Here is a 10,448-nt window from a genome sequence, read left to right as displayed (position 1 = left end):
ATTTTGGTATTTGGTTTGTGACCACACCTTAGGCAGGATTCATGTTCTGATAATTGTGTATGTTACTGAGTAAATAAAAGTGTTATAAGGTTGCCTTTGGCATACCTAACCTACGTGTGGCACCGTTGCCTAATTTGTTGAACAAACCTTTCACGAGTTCGGCAAGTACTACTATATAACAAAGTGCAGTAAGTTACGATTTGAACCAAGGCGTGTCGTGTAAACAGGTTTAGTCTGGCATTGGCTTTGATTGATATACCTGGTACTCTTTTGAATCATGTATTGTCTGTTCTAGACTTATGATGCTCCATTTGACACGGTATAAGCTGCCAAATCACACATCTCATGACCTTTTAGATGATCTTGTAGTTTGAGAGCATGTCATATTAATGACCTTATCGCAAAAAATAATTTCGGAAGTGAAAAAACGACGTTTGTTAATTTTTGGTGTCACTAATTGAGTGTACATGTGGTAGATAAAAGCTTGCCTTCAATCGCTTCTCAACGTCTTGGAGAAGTTGTAAGAACATTTATATTTGCCAGATTGAAGTATTGGATCTTATGTTTTAGCATATCTAGAGTATGATTTTTGTAATTTCTCGTAGAATATTCCCTATTTTGCTTTGGACCCGCCCGTATTTATGTTCATTTACTGCTTTCTTACTACATTTGGTCATTTGCATACCATTTGAGTAACCACTACCATGGCAACTGTACCTGCTGTCATTCAACTGGCTTGAGTGATCTTTTGTTGTACTTTTAAGGTTTAGCTTGTGTGTCGTTTCGTCTTGCCTTGCTTCTGGAATGAGTACAAGGACCTGTTTAGAGGGGTGTCATTTCTTCAAAGCAGGCAGAGGAGCCGCAGCCCAGTTCTATTGTAGTTTTCCTGTTATAGATTGGTTTCAGTTTTATTTAAACGCCTGGGGCCTTTGTTTGGCCCAGGCGCTGAAGGTTAGAAGCCTCCAAAGAAAGTCCACAATATGCTTTGCTTTGCTATGATTGTGCTGAACTTAAGGGCATCTGCATTTGCTTGGAAATGCAAAAGCAAGCTGACAAATGATGGGAACATAATCATAATTTTTTTTTCTGAACCTGTGCCTTCGATTGGTGTAGAGAGATTGATGTCAATTTTTTCCTGTCAGTATGTTTGTAACAGCCAAGCTGCTAAAACAGTACGACGTAGAAGATAAAAACTTAAACCGATCAATCTTGACATTTGGTTCACATGCTGTTTTTTAAGTTGCGATTAAGACTTAAGAGGTTAGCGGTGTATTTTGGTATTTGAATGCCTTGAGTTTCATCTGTTTATCCTGGGCAATAAACCATTGCCCCATATATGGTTGTTGTTTCGCCTCAGAGATCCTTTTGAAAGGCTTCAAATGCTGAAGGCTGATCTGTAACAATAAGCTTTGCTAGTTATAAAACTACAGCACAACTTCTGCAATGACCTTGGGCACTTTACTATTACCACGAGATACACAGGAAGTGCAAACGATCTTGCTAAGTATTTTCACTACCTTTTGCAGGTTCGTACGTGACGCACGAGACTAACTACTTTGTCTACTTCTACATCGACTCTAAAGCCGTTTTGCTCTTCAAGTCTGGGTGACTGATGCAGCTGATGCCTTGTCGCCCTGTGGCATTGATCTCCTGTGTGTGCCCCTCCTTCATCCATGTTGGAAATCAGAAATTTGGAAGAGCCTCCATGCTGGTGTGAGATTAGGTCGTGTGTATTTTGCTTATGATGCAGCTAGGTGTTGTTGACATTGTCTCATTGTAATATTGCCAGAAAAATGGACCCCCAAAAAATCAACATCGCCAAAGAAACGCTCTGATCTACAGTAGCTGTTGCCGTTTGGAAAGGTGTCCTGGTCTCATGGGATGATCAAATTAAAAACTGCATTTTGCTCCTTGTATGTGATTCATACAGTAGTAGAGTGTTACTCAACTTCAAGGGCTAGCTGCCACACTGCTGGGATTGAGTTTTTTTAAGCTCGAAATTTGAGGGTTTTGGCAGTTTTGCCTTTGTTCCGGTGCAAGATCTCGCCGATCTAGCTTGGTATCTAGCCTTCCTAGGGACGCTAGCCATCATGTGAGCACCTGACTTGGGTTCTACGCGCACGTTGTTGGTCAGGTCAGCACTTTTCGTCATGTTGTTGGTGCACTTGTACGATGGCACGCAGTGCAGGGATATCCTTAGGGCATCTCCAGCGGCGCGATGCATTTCAGACGTCCGAAATGTCCGTTTGCATCGGCCGCAGCGCGATGCATTTCAGACGTCCGAAATGTTCGTTTGCATCGGCCCGCGGACGCGTTGTGGCCCAGGGCGACCGTTTGCGTCGGGGGTAGCTCCAGCGGTGCGGACGCATATTTTATCCGGGGACAGCGTCAAGGTCGCTAATGGCGTTTTACGTCCCGTCGAGGACTGCCGCCGGCGATTAACTGTTCCCGCGCGACGACGATCGTTCCCGCGCGCGCCCAATACATTCGCAAGTTTCACCGCCGTTTCGCGCGCGCGGGAAACGCCCTGCGCGCCAACGCCGTTTCCTGCCCCGCCGTGGCTATATACGGTGGACACCGCCGGGTGCGACGGGCACACCTCACACTACCATCCATCCATGGCGGACCACATGAGTTGGGAGCAAGTTGTTGACATTTGCCGCCGGCTCCACCCGGAGGAGGAGGAGGACGAGGTAGCTGCCGCCGGCGTTGAGGCCCGGCGGCTAGACACGGAGGTCGCGGAGGCGGAGGCGGAGGTCGCGGAGGCGGAGGCGGCGAGCGCGCGCGGAAGGGCGCCTCGCGGCGACCAGGGCGGAGATCGCCAACGCCATGGCCGAGCTCGCCGACGCCAGGGCCGAGCTCGCGGAGGCGCGGGCGGCCCTCGCGGCCCCTCCGGCCGACGCCGTCATCCACGACATCGCGGACGACGACCCCCCCGTGCCCAGGCGCTTCGAGTGCGCCGGTGACCAGCGGGTTCTGCTCGCGTCCTTCGAGTCCCTGGCAGGGACGCCCAGCGCCGCCAGGCTTTGGTGGCGGAGGAGGAAGCCGCCAGCTATGCGACGGCCATGGCTAGGGGGTTAATGTGCTCCGACCTGGACTCGCTCCAGCGTAGGGGCCGTTCTCCCGCGCGGGTCGAGCAGGAGAATCGGGAGCCGGAGGTCGCCATTGCCGCCAGGGACGAAGCTGTGGCGGCGGCGGCTAGGGACAGGGCCCGCTTCGTCGCCGACGTGGCGGCGATCCAGGCGGCGGTCCAGCGGAGGAGGACGCGGCGGCGGAGGAGGAGGCCCGGGCGGCGGCGGTCCAGGCGGCGGCAGAGGAGGAGGCCCGGGCGACGGCGGAGGCGGCGGCTACGAAGGTGGCCTTTGCGACGGTGACGGCCCTGTGGGACAGCTCCCTGGCCGAGGCCCTCGAACGCCGCAGGCGGCAGGACGAGATGTCCGTTCGCCGCCGTGCGCGGCGCGCGGAGTCCAAGAAGCGCTCCCGCTTCGACGACGGCGCCGGCCCATCCGACGGCCAGTAGTAGGGCGCGCGACTGCGAGTAACCGAGGCCGGTGTAGGCCGCGCGACGACGAGTAGGCCGTTGTAGTTTTAGGTTAACTCGACTAACCATCTCTGTAAAGATGGTCCTTTTGGCCAATCAATAGTAATGAAAAAATATTTTGCTTATCTAGTCACTGCTGACCGGGCCCGGATGTACCCAACGCGGACATTTTCCGCGACCGCCGAGCGTCCGCGGAGACGCAAACCTGGCGCATATTTGGGCCAGGTTTGCGTCTCCACGGACGAGCCGGTCACTTTGCGTCGCCCCGCTGGATCAGGACCCAGACACATTTCCGGTCACGGCGGACGAAAACGGCCGCTCAGCGACCATTTGCGTCGCGCCGCTGGAGATGCCCTTACCAAATATTACCAGGCCTTGATTTAGCTAGTTCTGGTTGACAGAGACTTAGTTTAGAACCTGGTCACCTCTGGAGCCGTTAGATTTTCACCGTGATTCATGCGTTATGTAAATTACAAGTGGGTTACAATTGTAACTGAGCAAAGTTATTTCTTGGCACCGTGATTCATGTTCGCCGTGAGTTGCAAGTCTGCTGCAACCGACTGAGAATAAGAAAAATCAGGGTCTACCGATAACTAATAAATATTATCAACCATCTCCATCTCTGCCATGATGGTGTTCTTTCATTTTTGTAGAGAATGTGACACTTTATTGATTAGCATGGATGGAGCAGGAAAACAACTTGAAGGGGTGAAATGAACATTACTTTAGTTGGAGGGAGGCATATAAGTGAATTCTAGCTAATTTGTGGACCAATCTGCATAAAACTTTGGGAACTTTCACAAAAAAATCTAGCGCCCCAGCTCGCCTCCCCTGGAACCGGCTCCTCTAAGAGCAAGTACAATAAGTCCTAGTCAGCTGGCTATAAGGACTAAAATAATATATTGTTGTCTAGTTGGAGGAGAGAAAGGAGGAGAGAGAAGAGGAGTGGGCTCTTATGCAAGAGCCAGCTCTAGCACGTGCTCCTAGGCACTATGTGAGAGTGAATGGTGGGTCATGCACTAGTAAAATAGTACAATTTTATAGCTCACTATTGTACATGTTGGCTCTAAGATAACTATAGATGACATGATACTTGGCTTATAGCCAACAGTTGGCTTTACTATTAAACTTGCTCTAACTGTGAGAGAAAACTAAGAAGCAAAGTCAGGGTATGCTGCCATTAAATACATAATTTTATACTGTAGCTAATTAATGTAGGAGATTACTCTAGCGTAAATCATCCAAACTATTTTTTGCACCATAATTTTGGTTGCAAGTAATAACTATGAATACATACCTTAAATTTGCAATATATAAGTAATCATAAAATACAATGAATTTGAAGAAGGAAAGTTAGAGTAGCGTAGCCTCCCCTAGAAAAGTCCTTGTTGGTACATCATTACAAAGTCCATCACGGATTATCTTCATAAACTTGATAACTTACAAACCAAAAGCTCAGCAGAACGAACCAAGACATGTGCTACCACATTCAAACTATGCTTATAAAACTTAAACAAGCAAAGGAAGCCCACGAAACGTTTCTCGTCGGATGCCCTCCCCATCTGACGTAACCTGCTCGACGAAATGTCGGCGCCACCCATTTCACCCTCTGACCATGTATGTTCTTGTCTTTAGCAACCATCATCACGTCCATAGATCACTCTATGCTTCCGTCCAATCGATGGCATGTGTACAAGCCTTCTTCAAGGGAGACGAGGCCATGGAGGACATGATCAATGAAGGAGGTGGCACCGAGACCCAATGTGTCACCCAAGGTGACAACCAAACAACCGCTATCGACATCAAGGACGAGCCATTTCTTGCACCCCAAGCCACAGAAGGGCCCCGGGGGACTGGAAGATACACCGAGCTTGAGGACGTATGCCTTTGCGAGGCGTGGATGGAGATTGGACAAGATCCAATTTATGGTGCCCAACAAAAGGGTGGCAAATTTTGGAGGGAATCTACAACTACTTCCACAAGCAGAAGCACTTGGATGATCACCCTTTCGTGAGTGATCAAAGTGTGGCCTCTCCCAGAAAAAGGTGACCGTTGATCTAAGAGTAATGCACCAAGTTGAACGCCTCCTATGACACGATGAAGAAGCGAAAAAGTTAGTGGCCTTGACATTGCACTCTTTATGAATCAAGCTTTGGACCACTTCAAGGTCACCAACAAGATGAAGAGCTTCAACATGCTCCATTGTTGGATGGCGGTTAGAGATTGACCCAAGTGGCACAAGCTCTATGCGCCCGGTGACGGAAACGTAAAACCCAAGCAATCCAATGCCATCGATGTCGATGGTGCCGCCCCAAGTGAGGCATGCACATCAAAGAGGCCGAGGGGACGGCCGGACAAGCTCCAAGGTGGAGGCCAAGCGTGATGCCTCTTCTCAAGCCGTCATGGAGACGATCAAGACGCTCCTAGCTAACAAGGAGGTGTCAAGTGAGATGAGGGATGAGAGGAAGCTCCGGGAAAAAGGGGAGGCCGTGAAGAACTACGTCAACATGCAACACAAGAAGCTCGTCGTTGAAGATATCAACGCCCACAAGAGCCGCAAGGAATTGGAGCTTGCCCTACTCGGCGAGGAGGCCCAGCTCATGGCAGCCTCCTTGACCGATGACAAGGATACTGCTCAACGGGAATGGTCGAATGATGATCTTTAATCGAGATGTGTGATTCACTGGATCACACATTAATTTGTGTCTAATTTTTTTTGGACGGCGTATGCCAACAAGGCCGGTTTTGAACTATCTTGTTGTACTAAGTTGGATTATTTTCTATTTCTTACCTTTTAAGTGTAACTATTTGAGTTTCAATGAGGAAATGAAATTGCTTGAAATTACGAGGTAGCGGATCAAATGCTGCGCGTTTTTGAGTATGTTGGCAACCGTAGATGAACTTGTGCCACTGCAAACTGACCCAAACAACGAACAGTTTAATGGTTCGAAATGTGATGAACCGTTGGAGATGGCACGATGCCGTCAGATAGCGCATTCGAGAGCCCGTGACGCCGAACGCCGACGTTCGGGGAGATGCGATGTTTTCTGGTCCTGGACGCTGACATTCCAATCAAAAGAGTGGACCTGACTGATTCCATGCTGCCCGTGCCGCGCGGGGAGAAAATGTTGATGGACAGCGACGGCGCCGCGCGACCTAACCTACGCCACGCGCACTGATTGATCACGATGATCGGCTTTGCGCCGCTCTGTCGTCGGACGTTGGTGACGAACAAAACATTTGATTCGAGTGTTTTTCGTCGTGTGTCGTGTTGGCACGGTTGCCATGGCATGAGTGCGGGTGGTGATTAATCAGTACAGTACTGTTTTATTTTCTTTTACTCCTTTTTTCGCAAACCATGAGCATGTTGGGAGGTTTGTTTGGAAACGATGATTCAGATAGCAGTACGCATGGAGATGTAGTTATTCGGGAACAGGAAAACGCTTCGAAAATTGTAATGTAAGTGGTAAAAGTACAAGCCCTGCTCGATGGCACGCAACACACACGAACCGGAAACAGGCAAAGCCGCCGCCGCTCTTTCTTTCATGTCTCCTGGCTCCCGCGTAATATGGATCTTGCCGACAGCGCGCACCTCCGGGGGCTCCGAGGACGCCGTTAGCGGAGCACGCGCGGACGAACCTCCCTTCTTCCCCTGTTACTTAGTTGATCTCCAAAGAGGGAGGAGCGAGCCTTCAAGCCCGTGCGTAGGTGCGGCCGAGGTGGGCGGCGCGGAGGTCGGCGGGGTCGACGGCCGCGGCGCGGTTGGCCGGGCGGTAGTGGCCGGTGACGGGGTCGGGGACCCACGACGCGTCGGTGGCAGCCTTCTCGGCCTCACCCGTCGCCTTCCTGTCCGCGGCGCCGCGCCTCATGGCGCCGGAGGCAGCTGCCGCGGCGTAGCACCTGGTGGTCGGGGCGAGCAGCTGGGCGAGCGCGCGGGCAGCAGCGGAGCCGGAGAGAGCGAGAGCCATCTGATCGGATCGAGCGGACGGATGGCTGGTGGCGCTCCGGCGGGCTCTGCGCTGCTGCTGCTCCGAGGTGGGTGGGTTTGCTGATGCAGGAGGATGAGAGAGCCGAGGTTCCAGCAGCGCCGTTTTATAAAGGGTTAATTGGATCTATGCCACTCCAATTTTCACCACTTGGAAAAATGCCATTACAAAAACTAAACTTGGATATATGCCACTCCAACTCTCCAATACCTCTACACGTGCCATTTGCTCCAATACATGGATGTATGCAGTCTATACACGGACGTGTACATGTTTATGACAACAGTTTTTTTTTACTTTCTCCTGGTCAAATCCCACCCAACCCAGCCAGCCCCGCCCGCAAAACTCACGAAGCCCCCAAATTCCCGCAGGTGACGAACCCTAACTACCGGCGGCGGCCGGACGAAGGCGAGCGGCGGCCGGACGAAGGCGAGCGACGGCGGTTGCTAGCGGAGGCAAGCCACGCCGGTGTCTAGTGGCCGCGCCCCCCGACGGACTTGTGCTGGGCGCCGCCGCCGTCGCATCCAGATGCGGCTGTGGAGGGCCGGCCCGGCTTGAGGTGTGCGCCGCCAGACGAAGGCGGACGACGGCGGTTGCTGGTGGAGACGAGCCACGCCGGTGTCTGGTGGCCGCGCCCCCCGACGGAGTTGTGCTGGACGCCGCCGCCGCGGCTTGAGGTGTGCGTCGCCGTGGCTGGTGGCGCGCTCGACGCGGCCAAAGGAGAGGGCGCAACAAGAGGATGAAGCCGACCCCAGAGTGCCTGTCCATGGAGTTGCCGATCCCGGATTCACCATACGAGTAAGTGCATGGCTTCTCTGTCTCAACTCTCTGTTTCTTGAATGTACAGATAGTTGTAGGCTCAAATTGACTATGTTCTGTGCAATTTTCCCTGAATTTGTAGGATCGAATTGACGAATAATTTTAGCTTAGATCTTGTTATTCAAGGGTTTGTGCTGAAGGAACCAAACGGTAGAAAATCATATGTGAAGGGAAAAACAATTAGATGGAATGTAACCTCGGATGATTTCACGATGGATGTGCTTATGGATGGATTAACTGCAGAGCTTAGAGTTGGCAGAGATCAGAGTATCGCCGTGTGGTATTTTAACATGATAATGGCGCAAGATGTTAGACTAACCGAAAACGACCAATTTCATGTGATGTTTAACATGTACAGAGCAGAGAGGAAGCTTGCACTTGCTATTGTTGTGCTTGATAACATTTGTACAGAAACTCTTGTGCCTATGCTTGACAACGGTGTTCATGTGCCTGAGCCTACAATTCCTGATAATGACGTGCTACTGGTGGGTTTCCAAGGATGCCCTCTAACTCCTAGTAAGGTTGCAGCATCTAATTCAACCTCGCCATTAAAGCAATTTGAACAAGTGGCGCCATCTGCCGCTGTTATAGAAACTGACCCATTTGACATAGTTGAGGAGCGGGGTAGATGATGAGTACTTGTATGATGTTCATGCTGATGTCTCAGCAACATGTGTTGAGAAGGGCGGCGATATTCAGGAGGAAGATGATTATGCTGATGTTGCGCACCATGAAGAGGAAGAAGTGAATGACATTGACCCTGCTGGTTATAGTGTGGTGCATGACCCCGAGAATCCAGACATCAGAGTTGGGGCTCTTTTTCCTGACATTGTGGCTTGCCGAAAAGCTGTAAGGCAGCGAGCTATTAAAGTTGGGTTTAAGTTGGCTAAAATCAAAACTGACACTACTAGATTTATTGCTCAGTGTGCACATGCGACATGTAAATGGCGCATCCATGCATCAGTACTCCGGGATGGTAAAACAGTCATGGTATGGGTGGTTTACATGTGTGTTATTTATTTGCAAGATTTATGTGTTGCACCGTACTAATGTAGTTGTTTATTCTCATTCCCAGATAAAGACACTTCCATTTGAGCACAATTGTCCAACAATGAAGTTATCAAATTGCACAATGGCTTCACAGGGATGGATTGCTGATAGGATTGGGGACTGGGTGAAGAAAAATCCTGGTGTTGGTGCAAAAGACGCTAGAGCAAAGCTGCAAGATGAGTACAACATCAAGTTGGAGTACAACAAAACTTGGTATGGTATGAAAGTAGCACTTGATCAAATTCATGGTAGTTATGAAGATAGTTTTCCATTGCTTTTTAATTGGAAGGCCGAGATAGAACATAAAAGCCCAGGGAGCATTGTAGAGATAGAGCTACTGAAAAATGGAAACAAATATCACTTCAACAGAATGTTTGTTGCATTTAAGCCTTGCATCGATGGTTTCTTAGCTGGTTGTAGGCCTTATGTTGGTGTCGACTCAACGGCACTTAATGGGAAATTTAAGGGACAACTAGCATCGGCAACTGCTGTAGATGGACACAACTGGCTATATTATGTGGCCTTTGCTGTTTTTGATGCTGAAACTAATGACAATTGGGAATGGTTCATGAAGCAGTTGCATAGAGCTATAGGTTCCCCACCTGGACTTGTCATTTCTAGTGATGCATGCAAAGGATTAGAAACTGCCATTGATATTGTGTTTCCTAACTGTGAAAACCGAGAGTGCATGAGGCATTTGTATTCAAATTTCATGAAGAAATTCCATGGTAAAGTGTACACGGATAACTTGTACCCAGCTGCAAGGACTTTTTCAGATCGCAAGTTTAGGCATCACATGAACATAATTAAAGAAGCAAACCCAGCAGCTATTGAATATCTAGATATGTATCACCATAGGTTGTGGTATAGATGTGGTTTTGGAGAGGCAAGCAAGGTTGACTATTTGACAAACAACATATCCGAGAGTTTCAACAAGCAAATAAAAGACTTCAAAGGGCTCAATGTTTGCAACCTTTTTGATAGAATTCGGGAGCTTGTCACGGAGAAGTTCTGTGTTAGAAGACAGATAAGTGAAAAACTGAATAGCAGAA

At 49.6% G+C, this 10,448-nt stretch overlaps 1 protein-coding gene across 1 annotated transcript; it reads right to left on the bottom strand.

Moving 5' to 3' along the window:
* Nucleotides 1–7,006: 7,006 nt before the first annotated feature.
* On the bottom strand, nucleotides 7,007–7,586 carry LOC124659286 (late embryogenesis abundant protein Lea5-like). The gene has a single exon (XM_047197207.1). It carries the CDS (start codon nucleotides 7,507–7,509, stop codon nucleotides 7,234–7,236), a length of 276 nt encoding a protein of 91 aa, XP_047053163.1. The 5' UTR covers nucleotides 7,510–7,586; the 3' UTR covers nucleotides 7,007–7,233.
* Between the last annotated feature and the right edge of the window lie 2,862 nt (nucleotides 7,587–10,448).

The sequence above is a fragment of the Lolium rigidum genome, chromosome 6 (genome assembly GCF_022539505.1).
Source record: "Lolium rigidum isolate FL_2022 chromosome 6, APGP_CSIRO_Lrig_0.1, whole genome shotgun sequence".
Classification (NCBI taxonomy): Eukaryota; Viridiplantae; Streptophyta; class Magnoliopsida; order Poales; family Poaceae; genus Lolium; species Lolium rigidum.
Note: the sequence above shows the minus strand (reverse complement) of the source record. Positions and strands in the feature narration are given on the sequence as shown.

Coding starts and splice junctions, on each gene's coding strand:
- LOC124659286 (XM_047197207.1), bottom strand. CDS start 7,509: ATGGCTCTCGCTCTCTCCGGCTCCGCTGCTGCCCGCGCGCTCGCCCAG.